The sequence below is a fragment of the Metopolophium dirhodum genome, chromosome 8, assembly GCF_019925205.1.
Source record: "Metopolophium dirhodum isolate CAU chromosome 8, ASM1992520v1, whole genome shotgun sequence".
Classification (NCBI taxonomy): Eukaryota; Metazoa; Arthropoda; class Insecta; order Hemiptera; family Aphididae; genus Metopolophium; species Metopolophium dirhodum.
The window spans coordinates 29189887-29208530 of NC_083567.1; the positions used below are offsets into that span (position 1 = coordinate 29189887).

General features: G+C 32.7%; 1 protein-coding gene across 1 annotated transcript; it reads right to left on the bottom strand.

Moving 5' to 3' along the window:
* Window positions 1-3439: 3439 nt before the first annotated feature.
* Window positions 3440-18465, bottom strand: LOC132950562 (protein obstructor-E-like). The gene is made up of 5 exons (XM_061022075.1): window positions 18262-18465; window positions 11187-11492; window positions 5005-5205; window positions 4110-4305; window positions 3440-3722 (listed from the first exon to the last, which is right to left on the bottom strand). Exons 1-5 carry the CDS (start codon window positions 18296-18298, stop codon window positions 3563-3565), a joined length of 900 nt encoding a protein of 299 aa, XP_060878058.1. The 5' UTR covers window positions 18299-18465; the 3' UTR covers window positions 3440-3562.
* Between the last annotated feature and the right edge of the window lie 179 nt (window positions 18466-18644).

Here is an 18644-nt window from a genome sequence, read left to right on the forward strand (position 1 = left end):
CTGGGTAAATCTATGTGTTTTTGAAAATATGTGTTTTTTTTCAAAAACTTGAAGTATTTATAACACTAAGATAATAAAGAAAAAAAAATAATATTTTGTATCGCTTAGTTTTGTAGTGCACCGACATTTACGAGGTTCTCTAGTGCCACCACACTCAGTTCATATTAAATCTAAATTGGTACTTACAGTTTTCTATGCTTGTTTGATAGGTACTCAAATTGTTTACATCATAATTCTTAGAAAAATATTGTGCTTTGGAATAAGAAAATAAAAATGTATTCCAAGAAAGTAAAATTAAAAACGTAGGTAACATTTTTTTTCTGAAAAAAAAAAAATTTCTCTTCTCAAATAATGCAGTTATTTAAAATCTGATTTTAAGAATTTTTGAATACCTACCTACTTAAAGAGCGTATAATCAAATTCTTGCGATTTTTTTGTACTTCTTAAGCAGTATCATGTGGTAATACAAACTTCTATTTTTCAAAATACGAGAGCCTCCTATTTTTACTGTAAATTATGTAGTGGATAATTTTATATCTTATTCAAAATTCGGACTAATAGTTTTTTAGTTATTAAAATACTTATACCTACTAAGGATAATAGTACTTAAAAACGTGTTTACAAAAATATAAAATAGATGTAATTTTGGATCCACCTAGTATTTATTATACTTGAATATTTTTATAAATTATAAATATTTATAGATTAGTATTAATTATTAATTTATGCCTTTATCTTTCAAACCCATTATCCTTAATGCACAAAAATAAATAATTCAAATACTGCTCAATCGAGTTTTGATTTTGATATTGCCAGGTTTTTAGAAAAATTATCCACTAAATAATTTACAGTAGAAAATGGAGGTTGGTTATTTGAAAAACAGAAGTTTTTATCTCTACAGTACTAAGTTAAGTACAAAAAAATCTCAAGAATTTTAAAACACAGCGTTTATAAGTAGGTACCCTAACCTATGTTTCAAAATTCTAACAATCATATTTCAAATGATTACACTATTGAAGAAGAAAAAGAGGTGGCATGCTTAATGAATCACCCTGTATATATGTTGTACATAATAGTGACAACGAACTACAACAATACGCAAAGTGCGCAGCTGGGTTCTGGACTTTTAGAGACCCACTAATTTGTCACTGTCAAAATTTATATTATTTTTGTGTACACAATATGCGATGAGACAATAAGACCTTTTACAAAATTAAAAACTAAAAGATGTAATATATTAGGATGTAGAACCTGTTTTTAATTAATTATTTTTTTCATGATATTGTACGAAGGTAATATGTTTATTAATAAATAAGAGGGGTTAAACGTAAAACCTTTTACTCGCCAACGGTTAGAATGTTACTAAAAATATAGTTTAAAGATACATTTTAGGCACACACACATACACTTTTCATTATTTTTTGTTCATGGTTAAATCACACTACAACTATTAATTATATTATTATATATAATAATATGTCCACGGTAATACAAATTCTGCATTGTATATTTTTATGCGTATGATTGCCTTCGATTTTCAATGACCATTTTCATTCCAGATTTTTTCTTTACATAGACACAAGAAAGAATAAAGATACTGCAGATATTCGTCTGAAAACATATATTTGCATAAAGAAAAATCGTGCACTAGCCATGGCATATGCGGATAACAATTAACAATACATATATAGGTACATATACCTAGTTAATAGTTTAGTACAGTTTTTTTTCTCGAACGACCCTGTACACGTCTACACAGAACACGATGATAGATATTTTTTTTCTTAGATTTATTTACTACCTATAATACTAATACAACAACATATTTTAAGTACTGCTAAGTATATATGTATACAACAAGGATATAGAATACCCAGAGTGTATTCCGTTGCGATTTTTGTATCCACGGTTACCATGGTTATATCAATGTCATCGATTAATTTTCTTGAATCGTATTTTTTAGATTGACGTATAGGTGGTATTTGCACATTTAATTTTAATTTAACATTAAATTACTATCCATAATAGTATAATACAAGAATATAATGTAAGTACTAAGTATGGGTACAACAAGGATATGGAATACCTCCCAGAGTACATCCGACTCGACTCTTGTTACCACGGTTACCATATCATCAATAATTTTCTTAAATCGTATTTTTAGGATTGACGTATATTTGGTTTTAGTTAAACGTTCAATAAGCGAATATTGCTGCAAATTAAATTACTCAAAATAATTCATATATACCTAATAATATATTAATATATTATATGTATTTTATTTCATATTTGCTATGATGGCGTAGATGTACCGTGAAAATAATGTCGAATTGAGTATTTAATTCTCAAATCGTTGTCCGATGAATTATTTTTTCTAAAACCCGAGGACATAGACATACTAAAAATTGTTTGTTATTGGCCATTAAAAATATATTAAGATAATATTATAAATAAAATACAGGTCTAAATATTTTTAGTTACGTATAACTGCTTACAGATGTATATTTTTAACCGATATTATCGATGTATTAGTAGTTTTCGAAACTTGGCTAAAATTAGTTAATTTATTTTTTAACTTTTTAATTCTAATGATAATATTGGTCGAATCTATTTTAAAGATATTTCTATTGGCCAGTCGTCCACTATCCGTCAACGCAAACTCTCACCAAATACCATTTTGTTCTCATAAAAACACAACAAGAATTTTGATTTTGTGTTTTAAAATAAACTATAAATAAGTATTATAATAAAAATATGGTCCTTACAAGTTAAATGATTCAACTTTAACTCAACGAAAAACAATAAGCTTCTAATATTTTCAAGCAAATGCAAGTCACTTTATTACATATTTCACTCAAAAATAAATATTATGCATTGAAACTTGCAGCAACTATATTATGGAGTCTGGACTCTATAGTAGAGTATCACGCACTTTTTATTTTCTTCTTAAATTGTTTAACCTTAAAAACAATTTATACTAAATTTCAATGAAATTGTGTTATTAAGAATAAAAATGTCGGAGAAGTGTTTATCTTTCAAAATACCTTGCAAAATAAAATGAATAATTAATCATGTATGCGTTACTGCAACTTAGAACTCTGTAGATATACCTTACCTTATACCCAAATTGACTGCAGTGTATAGCATCATAGCACGAGTATTTACAATCATTTACATTTTAAGCAGACATTATGGTCAAACGGGTTGCATGTTGACATTTAAAATTGTTTCGTTAATAAATTGATGTTTATTAACGAAGCAATTTTATGACCTAGATATCGAATAAAAACTATATTATTTAAGTACTGCAAAAATATAATAAATAATGTCTGCATAGATAATGCGTGTATTTGTATTATATAGTACCACTCGTAAGTTGTAGATAATTATAATATTATTATTATTATTATTCAACGTTCAAATGAAGAACAATTTCAGGTATCATTTATTGTGAAAATATATCATTTATTTTTAACTCCGACTTAATGTCCAAATGAGATCAGTTTTCCTGATACAGTTATTGAAAATATCGAATTACAAAGTTACAATATTAGTTAATTATTCATTCGTCGTCTTCTGCCACGGTTCGTCTTGTAGTCGATGGTCTTGACGGCTTCCGTCTCGCCGCCGCTGCCTCTTTCTCCTTAGTGGTTTCTTTGGGTTTCGGATTCTCGAGATTGTAAAGTTCTTCGTCCGTCAGTACGCCTCTATACCAGTCAGCACTGGAAACAAATTCGTCACGATAAATCATTATTATCGCAGTACACGAGAAGTCAGCAACCCATGCATAATTTGTACTGAAGCCAAAGAAAAACGTTCCGGCTTTCGAACTGCCATTACGGTTAATAATTCACGTCTGTTATATAATCTACATAATATCATTATTGATAATGCACTCGACCAACGTCACTCGGTCCGTTTTCGTTCACGCGAAATCTGGTCCGCTGACGATTACGACAGTTATGTAACGATTTTTAGCGACCGCAAATATATATCTATATATATTATAGTCTACAATGATATACTTGTGTCTTTATAAAGACGAGATCGTTTTTCGAGGCTTTTATTCTATAAATAACGTAGATTTTTTTTTTTTTTTTTATTCTTACCACTCGGGAACATTTCTCGGCCAATCACATTTTCCCGACGCTTCGTTGAACACCTGTCCCATTTTGCAGCCGTTCCTCCTTGGCGTGTCGCCGTTAACGCAGACATAAAAAAATTGACAGTCCTCGGGGTTTGCGTATCTGGGATGTTGCAGCGCAATCTCCGAAGTCACGTTGGGGCATCGGAAATTGAATACGTCTACACGTGATAATAATAATGTACAGTTCAATAATCGGTCATGGCGAGCATAATATAATATTAATAATATGTACCCCATGGCCATAATATTAGTGTGTGTGCGCGATGGCCGATGACGACGGTGGTCGTTTAACGGCAGTCTAATATGATAACGATATTATATAAACCGTTTCTAGCATAATATTTCCGTTCGGTGTGGTTTATATATTATTATTATTATTATTACCTATTGTATATACATTTAATTACATAAATAAATATATATATATTTTTTATTTTCGACAAACGATTTACCAGAAAGAAAACGATTTTATAGTACCGAATATATAAATAACCATGAAAAAAGCCGAGCTGCAAAAATAAAATAAATCGCCGGAGGTGGGAGTTTAGCGCGTTTACCACGTATTTTGATACCGGTCCAAAATCTCGTGCCCATTTTGGCAGTTCAACAAACATTAACATATCCCGCGTCCGTGTGCGGATTGTGTGGTTTTTTCTCTGCGGTTTATTATAGCGTATCCCATGGCCGGAAACGGAATAACGCGGTTACAGAAATAGTGGTGAATTTCTGACAAGTCTGTCGCGGGGAAAAAAAAATGATTAAATTACCGCGATGCGCTTTCGCGAACGTCCGACCGCTGCAGTGGGGAACGGATGAAAATATTACGGCCATATATTATATTATTATATATTATTTACCTTGCGACGAGCATCCTTTTTTCTTGGCCTCGTCCGGCCACGTGCAAATGCCAGATTTCTCGTTGTACACTAAGCCGCCCGGACACGTGATCGCGTTAAATTTACCGTCTACGCAGTAATAAAACTTGTCACAAATTTTTTGATTCTCGTGCGCGAAATAACCATTTTGTCTGGGACAATTTTCGGCCGGTTGAGGTGTCTCTGGAGGAAAAAAAAAATATAAATCCAATTAATGCGGGTTATACTCATTCCTATATATATATATATATACACGTCTTAATAAAAATGTACAATTCTCCCGACGGTCGTCTCGTTTGACGTTATATTTGCTATACAGTTTCGTAGTTGTTATTACTGTCAAACTTTACAATTCACGCGAGTCGACCCGCGTGAAATCAATCATTTCGGACGGAAAAGTTTTTGTAGAACGTAATCGTACATTATACACACGTCTTGTAGTTTGTGCTTTGCACTCTCGGTTATTTAGCCGTATCGGCGAAAAAACTGTCGGTGTGATATTTATGGAGCTAAAACAGATATTTTAATGTCCTAACAGCGCTGTACACTTTGTTTGGAATACTAAAAGTTACAAATTAATTTATACGAATAAACGCTGCGGGATCGATTTATTATCGGGCATAAAAACTGTCATGGTTTTATTTATCATATCGCTGCGAATGTTTATTAACACATTGCATAATATTTGGTATATTATAAACCGCACGCGTATGCCAAAAATTGTTTATTTCACCGTTATGATTAAAACGGTTGTAGTATATTTTGTAATTTTTTTATTATTCCCATTAAAAATGAGAGTTAAAAAAAGGAACTTTACTTGTCCATAACTGCACGTGGACGTGGTTGTTCAGATATAATAATTATTGTTAACATTTAATTAATTGCTATTAGTGTTTTCGTAAAGAAAGGAAAAATAAGGAACATTATAATTATTATTTGCTGTCGTTAAATTCTCAATGTTATACGGTGCGCGTATTAAAGGTGTGCAGTGCAGTTTATAATTAATAACGAACAAATGGACAGAATATTACGATTTAATTGATGTGTATATGGAAATTTCATCCTTGAAATTTCTCGAAAGTTGAATATAATATAATATCACGTCACGTCGGACCGACAAACGACGTCGCCGCGTTAAAATAATAATAATATTAATATATTCTCGGAATTTTAATGGTTAATATATTATATTATATTATTATACGAATACGCATAGGTCTTACATATTATATTATAACTCGCGTGGACTAATCTAACTTTTACACGCCCTCGTCTGCTTCCTCGATATTTGTACACCGCGTCACCGCACTATACGGTTTTGCGGTGTGCTGCAGGTACAATATTATGTTATAATATATTATTATTATTATAGGTACATGAGCGCATAATATAAGTAATTGTATGACTGCAAAAAGACTTGGTCTGCACTTGGTCGTACGGTTTTACGTAACGAAAGTGACTATTAGCGTTTCAGGTACATGAAATACAAGTTATAGCACACATTATATATTATATAGTTACTGCTTGAAATATAATATACTTGTATGTATATAGACAACAAAATCGTTCCTACATTAACATTATATATTATTATTATTATTATTGTATTGTATAATAACCCGGGCTGTAACATATGTTGTAAGAAAATATATACTATTATTATATTATTATATTATAATCAAAACGGTTATAGGTTCGATGTTGTGACATTGATCACGATAACACTGGTTAGGCATCAGGTATAGGTAATAATATTATTATCGCCGTAAACGAATAGGAATATCAACGTATATAAATGGTAGGTGATTTAAAAATTTCTAATCGTTTTGAATTCCTGACCAATGTCAACATAATGTTTTGTCTTTTAAATCGCCGTCTATTCAAAGTGCCCACACCCAAAACCCGTTTCGCCTTAAATGTAACGCGGAAAGAACGTGTATTGCTACCAGGGTTGTTAACAATGATTTTGTGGGAGCAGGGTCGGTATATTATATTGCTGCTAAAGGCGTATACCGCACTGTGCTTTATCCAGAGTAAAAAACGGAAGCTGATACCGTGGTAGTCATGATCGGTTTCCGAATGATAATTTTGAAAGTTAACGTCAATTTTCCGATCTACCTCCGCTTGCGAATATAAACAGGACACGGGGGCGCTGCCTTATTCACGGCGAACACGACAACATATTGTTTTATGATACAAAATTAAAACGTTAAAACTGAACGAAAATGCATAAAAAATTCCATCCCCAAACATAATAGTATATTGTCTCCTGCGAACGGATGGCTGATAATATATACATTTAATGTTTACAGAATGTCTACTGTCTAGAAAGCTTGGAAACGTTTCACGGTATACCTACTCGTAGGCAGTGCCGCATTAAGCCAAATTGCCGCCCCGGGGCAATATAAAATTTGCCGCCTCTATAATATATTTAAAAAAAATATCATATGATTTTCACCTCTCTTTATTCGCTATCATAAACACTGTGAGTTGATCTCGTGTTGTTACATCAGGAGTCAAGTCTACTATAAGTGAAAAATATTTAAATAATTTTTAGTTTTTTTTTCTATAAATATCTTGAAAATTTAATAGAAGGCTCCTAGGTTATTGTTTCAAAGGCAGATGAAAAAAATTAAAAATCTTTAGTCACAGTTTTTATTTATAAGCATTTAAAGTTCAAATTTTGACAAAATACGGAAAAATTAAGAAAATTAGCAAATTTTTTTGAGTTGAGAATTTAAAAAAATTTTTCTTTTTAAATCTAAGATTTGAAAATGTAATATAAGATTACTCATAAGTTTGTCTAACTTTATCAAAAAAAAAAAATGTCTACAAGAAACTTAAATTAAATTTTTATGAGCGTCTGAAATTTATATTTTTACAACATTTGATAATTTCTCGATTTCTCATGTAACAATTTTCTTATTTTATTGTAATTAAAAAACGAATGACTGTAGATACTTGGAAATTTCACTAAATGTTTATATTAGCATTTTCTATACACCATAAAATTTTAAAAATATTTTGACTCTTTTTGAGCTGTTTACAGACATTGTCAGTTTTCAATTTTTTAGTTTTTTTTTCTATAAATATCAATAAAATTTTATTTGTTGGGTAAAAAAGTGTGAATATTTAATATAAAGCTCCTGATATATAATAGCAGTTGAAAAATATTAAAAATACATAGGCAACATTTTTTTTATAAGCATTTAAAGTTCAAATTTTGACAACATTTATCAAATTTATAATTTATTAACTATTTTGTAGTTAAAAATATATAAAATGTTTAACTTTTATGGCTAAGGATTGAAAATTTAAAACAAGGCTCCACGTAAATAGGTTATATATAAATTACTTTATTCACAATAATATCATCAAATATACTTGGTAATATCATAGGCTGACTGACCGTTTTCGCTCAGAATCGTTTTTCTTATACAATGATATTATATCATTGAATTCAAATTTAACACCATCCATTACAGTGACCCACTTGTAACCTACTGTACAGTAGAGCGACTTCAACTTATCCACCTTTTTATCTTTTGCTGCTTTTTGGTAAGCTGCACCATTTAATTTAATTCGCTTACCAGACATGGTATAGTACTCAATAACATAAATTTAACAAACACAACACTGTTGTCTACCGAAATTGCATCGATACTGTGGTAGTGTGGTCGTCAACAGACGACAGTCGATGATAAGATTACTAAAATGATCCTCAAATACGTATTTTTGCGATTATTATTAGATCATACAGCCCGCATTGCCCGCAACTGCAAACAGGCGACAGCTCTTCGATGTGATTGAGTCACTCGCCGAAAATTAAAAGCTATAAATAACACAGACACACAACTGTGATCCATTTAGTTATTATTGAATCGTTGATAGATAAAATTATTATTGGTATTAATATTTTTAATATGATAATAATTATTTTAAAAATTTAATACGAAATTCGTAACGGAGAACGTATAATATTATAATATGATATATTTTCTAAAAATCTGCCGCCCCTCAAATCACCTTAAAATTGCCGCCCCGGGGCAATTGCCCCCCCTTGCCCCCCGTTAAATGCGGCTCTGCTCGTAGGTACCTATGTGTATAGTAGGCGCACCATATAATTATATTGCACCGTTCGCAAACAATAATGTTATAATAATAATAATAATAATATATATCACACAATGTGTGTGCACACACGACGTGGCGTTTATATTATACATAATAATAATATAATATAATACCTATAAATATCGTTTCTAAACTTTCTATACATACGGACCGCGCCATGCCACGTACACAACAATATACCAACAATAATATAATAAAATTGCATAACGATCACGATAATATATCATTTTGTACGGGTAATAATAATATTATATTATAACAATATTTTATGTTATAATATTTGCACGACAAAATAACATAATAATATTATTATTATAATCGAAAAAACTGCGTGACGCGGACGACCGCCGCCGCCGCCGCGTGTCTTTGCGCATAAAACGCGCGCGCGCTATAATTACATCGCGTCGGCCGGCTCGAAAAGGTACGCCTAAAATAAGACGCGTCGGCCGCCTGTACAGTTCGCGTCACACGGCGGTTTTTTCTTTCCTCCTCGCGCGCGTACATGATAGATTTGTTGGCACAGCGTCCGCGCCGTCGCCACGACTACTGTATTATTATTGTCGACCGTTTGCTCACAACAATAATAACTCCGACGAATGGCAATAATCATAACGATACTTGATATTATTATAACGTAATATGACGACCCGAGACGGCAGCTGACGACCACGCGCGGTCTCGATCGATAGGGACGACGACGACGACCCCGCGAGAAATCACCGCGCGACAAATAGGTAGGTGATCGCGCGATTTTCCCTTTCGTGCCGGCGCGCCGCCGCGACCCACGCGACGAACCGACTTTTAAATATAATATATTTTATGAGATACGACGTCGGAATGTTCTATTATTACCGCGGGTACGCCAAGTATATGATATCGAATATTTGCAGAATATCGACGATTATTACCGCGGTTCTCGTTATACCCCCACGCATCCGGGGTCGCGGCGAGTTTGCATGGAATTCTCCACCGCACACGGTTGTGATATTATGATACAAAGTTATTAAAATAATAACCATGTGTGGGCACAATGGAGATGCGTTTTGCGCGACCGTCGATGACTTACCATGACGCTTGCAGGTGCGTCGCGGATCGGCCTATACAGGCAGAGCATAACATTATTATGTTATGCATTCGCTGCAGAGAGAGTTATTCAGATATTTTGTTATATTTTGCGTTATGTGTATAGGGATTGGGGACAATATTAATATTCGTATATAATACTTGGATTGACGTGATAAATACATAAAATATATATTATATCGTAGGTATACAGACGTATTTTTAAGTATTATTTTAGACTCCTATGATGGTTTATTATGGATTTAGTTTTTAAAGATATTTAACGATTTACTTTTATAAAGTAAAATCTATATATTTCAACTTATTTTGGAACTGTAGAAGACTTAGAAACAAAAGCAATTGAATAATATTCATACGGTTTATATGATTTAAAGTTTATGCTAGCATTTATAAATTATTATAGCACTACGCGGTATTTCAAAATGCAATGAAACGATCAGGAATCGTAACAAGTCCTGCAGGTATCCTGAAAATGGAAAATGAGAAAATGGAATTCGAGAAACAGGAATTGTTATAATTTCCAATTTTCTGGGTACAATGATTACCTGTCATTCTAATTTCCTGGTACGATATAGGGATGCCAGGACAACGTTTTATCCCGATGGATTTTCACCGTAAATCAAGCGCGTTTCACATGTTATTATAATAATTTAATGATAGTTACATACCTAGTAGGTTATTCGTAGGCGTTCTACAACAAAAGTCACGATGTATGTAAGCCATTTTTTCTAGAGCTTACGGGAGAGTAAAAAAAAATTTATCACGACACGGACGTGCAATTATTCGGGTTTTAGGGTAGGTATAATATAAAAGCCGGCTGAGCATTTCGATTTCCGTAAAAGGCACCGGTCGTCACGCGGGTAAGCCCGTTCAGGCTTTTGATATCGACGGCCAGGACACTGCACGTACTGTCTTATAAAATATTATTGATATTTAAGTATACTCACGCAAGGCGGGCCTTTGCGAACAGTCGATGTTCAGCGGCAGGTCGCACTTCTCTTGCTGCGAACTGTAATCGTTGAACACCATGCCGTCCGGGCACAGTTTCTCGGTGATCTTGTTGTCCGAGCACGCGTAGTACTTGTCGCATTGGCTGGCGTCCGCGAAGAAACCGTTCGGCTCCGGGCACTCGTTCTCCTGCTGATCGACCGCTTCTTCGTCCTCAACGGCGGCCGGCCGATGACGGGGCGCCGCCGCGGTCGTGGTTGGCGGCCGTTTCCTGCCACCAGTGGACTGACCGCTCAACAGAGCGACTGCGGAAACGATTCGGTTATTGTTATTATTCATCATAATTCATAAGACACGCCTGCACACACGATGATCTAGCATTTGTTATATTTTATCAATTATCATAATATTATACGAGTGCGTGGGAGATGTGTAGTCGGTGTGCACACATACATAATAACGATATATATATAGGTTGTTTGCGCCGCGGTATCAATATCACACGTTATAATTTTCACGTTGGCGTAACAGTCTGTGTAATGTATCTCAGTATGCCCATCGTGGACCGTCAAATTGTACCTGTGTTGTGATTTCTATATCCTGTAAGTATCGTTAAGTATCTCAAACGTTTAAATTATTATTTCTAATAGCATTTTTCTAATAGCCCCTTTTAAGACTATCCATTATTATATCAAACCGATCGGGAACGTACTGTTGTCTATGTGGTTGCTGTGAATTTTATGTTTTTTATTGTGTTCAACGTATTGAGCTGTATGTGTGCGGGATCACCACTGTTATTATTATTATATTCTTATACTTAACTACTGACCCCGGCACTCCAATTCGCCATAATATCACAAAAGTAGGTGATGCACGGTGCACCACAAAATTATACAGCCAAATAGGCAAATAAGGGTTAAATTGTCATATTGTATTATATTTAAAAGAAGGATATTCCTCATTATATTCTCAATTAGGGCAACTGTTGCAAAAAAATATAATTTATTTGTCATTATCATTATTATAATTTTTACTATATGTCTTATGGCATATGTGCATATTTGTATAAACACAAATTATTATTATTTATCATTTGCATTGTTAAATAAGCAACCGTTACGGCTACATTATCAATTAAAAAAAATTTTTGTTTAATAATTGCAATATCAATATTAAATTAATATTTTTTATACTTACCTAATTATACAGTCTACTACAAACACTTATTAATATATCTTATCCATAATAATTTCTTCGTTTAAAGTAGCGTTGACTATTACTGAGCAGGAGCTGATAGGCGCAAACAATCCAGGGACTGGAACCGAATCTAAAAGAACCGGTTCTGGAACCAGAACCTTTAAAATATTAAGAACCGAAACTTTTATTTTAATAAATAAAGTACCGGAACCGAGCAGGAATTTTTAAAATAAATAGGTTCTTTTAGGTTCAAAAATAAAATAATTTTATTGTGTATAAAGTATGATTGCCCGACGAGGTTAATGTCATTAGTCTGGTTGACTTGTTTGTGTAACAATAAACATTTTCGTATCTCCGAGTTGCATAGCGGGATGGTAACCCATCGGGAATAAAGGGTTATACAATCAGTTGCGCGAAAAATTGATTTCAAAAGATTTAATGCAACTTGTATAAACGTTGATCGAAATATGTATTATGCGCTGATCATTAATATAAATAAATCGTTAGTTAATTGTGTTTTATCTTCCTTACTATTGAAAAAATATGAATTATTTCTGTTAAACTTAAATTCAGGTAAAATGACTAACTAGTTCCTTTAATATGAAATTGATCTTAATAATAATATACAAAATATACAATGAGTATAAAATTAGCATTCAATAATGAACAATAGGTAATGAAAATTTACAGTTAGTCAGTTTGTCTGATTTGAAATGAGACTTCTAATTAGACTTTGAAATAAAAATCTCGTTCCTAAAAATTAGAACACATCATCTGTGTTTAATTGTTTTTTTTTTTTGAAATAAAGAGTACATGGATTGTAAATCGTGAGTGCATACATAAATATTCTGGTTTTAGGAGTTGATTTGTATCCTTGAATTGAAATTTTTACAGGTTTATTATAAAGGTTCATCCCATATACGGTGACGGCTGGCACTCTACTTTCGAGAGACTTTTCAGGTGTACAGTGAGCGTAAAGTCGAATGTTTTCGAAATTATTTGGAGTTACTAGTCTTAGAACTTTGTTGGAAACGAATTTTTTGTAGAGGATGCTCACCCACCAATCAGGATTCGGATTCAAGTCGGGCACAACCGTGGCATAATGTCCAACTAAGAAAGGATTGTCTGATTACTACTTGAAGACCTACATTCGCAGAATATCCTAATTTGTCAAGAAAGAGAAATCCAGCGACAAATCGGTTTGACATTTCTGGCGTACCTCCACCAAATGCTGTACTGGTTTCAGCTGTAATTAAATTTCAAGAAATGAGTATTTCCCAACATCTCCAGCTGAGTGATAATTTCTATGATAATTATTTACACAGCCACATTAGAGTTTTCTTCCCTGAAGAAATTTGGCTCTGTAATTCAATTTCACATGATAATACATGGATATTAGGCTGGTTATTTATATTTGGAAAAATTACTTTCAATTTACAACTGACCATTTCCAAGTTGTCAATCCAGTGTCATTCCATGATATTTAGCAAACTCGACTATTGCCTAGCATTGGATTCATTCCATGATCCATCAGAATTTCGAATTAAAACATTAATGTCGAAAAGCATTCGTAATCCTGATTTTTTTGTAAATTGTTAAAGAGATAGAAAATCTTTCTCTGAAAATGTAAAATTCGAGATGGCCGGATCAATTAAATTTGTTGCCCGTGTATTATAACTTTGCGGTGGAGACTAGGAAAAATTCGAGTTGTATTATTCAACAAATGGAACTAATATATCAAAGATTGGTAATAAAAACAGACCTCATTGAAGTACAAACAGTCTGCATCTGTACCACCGATTCTAACATATGCAGGACTCAAGTGTCTCACCAAATTGATAAATCTTTCATCTGAAATTGGCAATTCATCCATCTTTCTTAGCAAAGAAGTGTCAAGACCAAATGATAAAAACTTGGTTGAAGATGTGTGTAGAAGAGGTTGTTCAGGATTCAAAGTTAAAATGAGTCTTTCGCCTCTCGATAAAGACTGACTCAAATGCAATTGAGAAAAAAATAAAAATGTGAAGCGTCATTCGTCTTCCTGGAAATACATAAATGATAAATTCATGAAAAAAATATTGGGTGCGGGTCATGTTTTCGAATGTTATGTTTTCGAAGGTCATATTTTTGAATGACGAGTGTAAGAAAAGTTATTTGTTCTAATAGTAATGAAATCAAAAAATTATTTTTTCGAATAGATGTGTTCAAAAATTCGTATTAACGAAATAATATAAATATAATATAATATAACTGACCGATTAATATCGTTTACTAAAAGTAATAAAGAAAATATTATATAGTAGAATGTAGATAGCATGATATGGCTTATAGCTTGTTTGTAATGGCTATTATATCTAATGCAGTGGTTAGTGATTGTAGTTAGTACTGAAGTTTAGTTTGTTGCAAATTTGTTACTTTTTATATAATTTTTATTAATTTAATAAAATGAGTTTAATTTCTATAGACGTTATAAAAGTATACACGGAGGAAAAGTATTAAGTGTAAATAATTTTTTATATAATAAAATAAAAATTATAAAAGAAAACGCGATGACCAAAACGTTTTTTACTGGACATGTTCAACTAAATGTGGAGCAAAAATTTGTACTGTTGAAACATCGAACAGAGAACACAAAATCGACGAGTTTTCTACATTTTCAGAAAATCAAAACTCTCACGCAGCGGACCCAATTGCTGTTGAAGCAAAAAAAATTAAAGAAAACATTAAACAGCAAGCATTAACATCAAATATTGAATAACCAATTTAAATATTTCATGCAGCTATTTCGGGTACTACAAAAACTATTTCATCGCATATTAAATTGCAAAATTGCAATCAATTCTTCAACAACGTTTAAACGACAATCTTAATTATTGTAAATTGGAGTTTTTAAAAGCAATTGCATATAATTTAAGTTTTTAATTGCATATATTGTAATATTGTAATAGATATTTTTTACAAATTTTTTTTAATATTATTTTTATTAATTTGTAATAGATTAGATTGCTTTTTAATTCAAATAAATAATTTTCGTTTATACGACTTTCGAACACATATCTATTCGAACAAATAATTTTTCAATTACATTACTTTTCGGACAAAAAAGTTTTCTAACACTCGTCATTAGAAAATTTGATTTTCGAAAACATGACATTCGAAGACACCCTACCCCTTTTTTTCACACATGTACAACTTTTAGCACTTCTAACCACATGAAAACACAACAAAAGTAATGTCGTTCCAACTTTTTATACCGGCAAGGTGAGTGATTTTTTGTTGATGGAAAAATGAAACAACTGACTGATATATGAATTAAACCGACGATAGAAGTTTATTCAGATATGAGAAAAATGATAATGGACAATTGATCATAAGATCCTATTAGAATCTTAATTTTCTCACGATAATAACTGCCACCAATTGTAGATGATGAATAAATGTTTTATTGAATACATTATTTTTCCATTTTATTATTTATTGTGGAATTTAATAGGACCACGCAACGTGGTTAATATATTGTTTTACGAAAAAGCTTTTAGGTGATTCTTTTGAAGGTGTTGTAATGGGTGCTTATCTGTTACCGCATTTATATTGTATATATTTATAGATGTGCGTATCACCAGATACGTTATTGTCACGTGGGATAAGCACACAAAACCTTATTATATTATGTACGTTCGCAGCAGCGGGAGACTATGTCTCGTGTTATTCGGAGAAAGAGTTCGAGAACAAAAGGGACAAAAAGGGACGTCGAGTACATACATTACACACATATATACATTACATACATGTATATTATATTATATGTATATATTATATAATATTCTTATAATAGTATAATACTAACGAAAAGGGAAAATGTTGTTGGTTCTTTCGTCTAAGCTTCTTACGTGTTACGTATACTCGACATTAATTATATACTGCATATACGTATATGCTGCAGGTATATATCGAGCGACTCTACGCCACCGCAAGTGTCCGAAAATACGCCCACCTGCTTGGCATTTCTCTGTTTTGAAAAACCGTCTGCCGCTGGTTTTCCGTTATACCTTTCAAGCGGAACACTATTTCTCCAGAACGGAACACTACTATATTATATCAACGCTAACTAAAAACTCGAAAGGTGGGGGGGAGGGTTCGCGTTGAAGAGACGTATTTTTAATCGCCATGCCATCCGGCGCAGACCGCTAGGAATTTTCAGTGATCTCCCAAATTCCTCAGCCACGTCGCGTATTAATACTTGGACGGGATCCAGTGAGCCTGTGGTAGAAGAGTAAAAAGTTTAACGGCCTCATCGCCGATATCGTGTTATTTTTTGCACCGAAAGGCGAAAACACGCGTTCGTCATCGTTATATACGCACGAAAATATCATAAAATGGACGCGATCAAACCCGAGCATCGCACAATTAAAGATATCAACGAAAAATAACGTTAAATTCTATGATCGATTGTCCACCCTCGTTTAAACAGCCACTAAGAGAAAAAAAGAAAACACTAAAAGAAATTGAAGCCCGTGGACAGTGGTACATACCAACTATAAAAGTCCATTTGACGCGAAATGAATATTTTAATAGAGCAATTGGGTAGATGCATTCAAAATTAAAATTTTTCTAACTAAGTTTAATAAAAATGTGTAATAGTTTTTTAGTAATATTGTAATAAAGAACAAACTCTACCTCTGCTCTCCCATCAGAGAATATTGAATCTCAACGTCCTACTTCGCGGGCAACAGTGGAAAATCTTAAATTCTTAGAACCTATAGGTACTACCGACTAGTTTTATTGTTTGTCATTTTTCTTTTTGTATGCACGTATCTAAGTCGATTTGTTTCGAACGTATTTCTTTAGGGGTAAATCCAAGGTCAGGTCATACTGTTGTAAATCGTTGCCGGGTACCAGTCACGAATTCGAGCGCGTCCGTTCACGAGTTCGAGTGAATGCTGTTTGTACGTATAATAATTTAATAAAATATATAATATGTTTTATAGGTATTGTCGATTCACCACGAGAGGGAGTGGGATACCGATTTTTTCTTATTCCGTCTATATTATTCATACGTTGGGCACCGAAAACAGAAAATGTATTTGTAAATTATATTATATAAAATACATTCATCGCTCCGCTCAGAATCTAAAAAAGTATTTAATATAATAGTAATAATTCCGAAATTCATAAAATCCATAGCGTTTCATAATGTCACTGCAGTACCGTCAGTACCTTACATAATCTTTACCTGCCTATTTTCACCCTTGCGGGTAGTACGTCATAATGTAATGCGTTTAAAATTAAAAAGCAATACTATAATATTGACGAAACACTACACCGAAAAAGCTCAAAAATAAACGAGTAAAAAAAAAAACGTTAAAGCATGTAATGATATATACATATATTTATACATGATATGTATAATCGATTTACGGTTTCAAATAACGCGGCTCCCTGCATATCATATTCAAATATAATATATTATATGTGTGCACAAACCGTACGTAAAATATATAAGTATATTATGAAAACAAAACCAACAGCTTCATACATTTATAGTATAATATTATTATCATGAACGGGCATGCGTCGAGAAATCGAACGTACACGATATTTTACTCCACATACTTTCTTTTTATTTGTTATATTTGTTATTTTTTTTGAAAATAATAATATTTTCTCGTAGAATATACTGCGTTTAATATATAAATAGGTGAATACGTGTACGTCGTATAATATATATGATAACGTAACATGGTACATAGGTAGGTATATTGTGCGTTAAAATAAGATCAAAACAAGCGGATTTATAGATATAATAGGTAGGTAGGTGTATAATATATTATAGTAATAATAGTATGTATGACTTAATTGATTCATTACGCTACTTACTGTGGCACAAAATAATGGCGACGAGTCTTACGTCCATGTTGTACGTGCGGTTTGTAGACGTTTCGATCGCGAATGATTGTGAACGACCCAGGCACGGACACGAGAAAAAAATAATAATAATAGTAATAGTAATAATAGTAATAATAATAATAATAATAAAATAACCGGCGTGTTATTATAATGTATTCACCTTCGTTTCGAGAAAACCACTTCTCAGTTCTCCCGCGTACACCACAACCACGCCGACCATTAATAACGGCTTTGGGCGATACAAACGTGATTTTATTATTATAGATATGCACGTCGCCGGATGCTAATACAATTTTATTCATAACGCCACGTCGCCACGACGCTTTTTTTCATTTAAGCGGCGCCGCCGACAT

What these genes read in the sequence shown, in the direction of transcription:
- LOC132950562 (XM_061022075.1), bottom strand. Translation starts at nt 18,298, where the DNA reads ATGGACGTAAGACTCGTCGCCATTATTTTGTGCCACA. An exon ending in TTCGCAAAGGCCCGCCTTGC is followed by an intron (nt 5,206 to 11,186) that starts GTGAGTATACTT and finishes TTTTTCCTCCAG; the next exon opens with AGACACCTCAACCGGCCGAA. An exon ending in CCGAGAAATGTTCCCGAGTG is followed by an intron (nt 3,723 to 4,109) that starts GTAAGAATAAAA and finishes ATTTGTTTCCAG; the next exon opens with TGCTGACTGGTATAGAGGCG.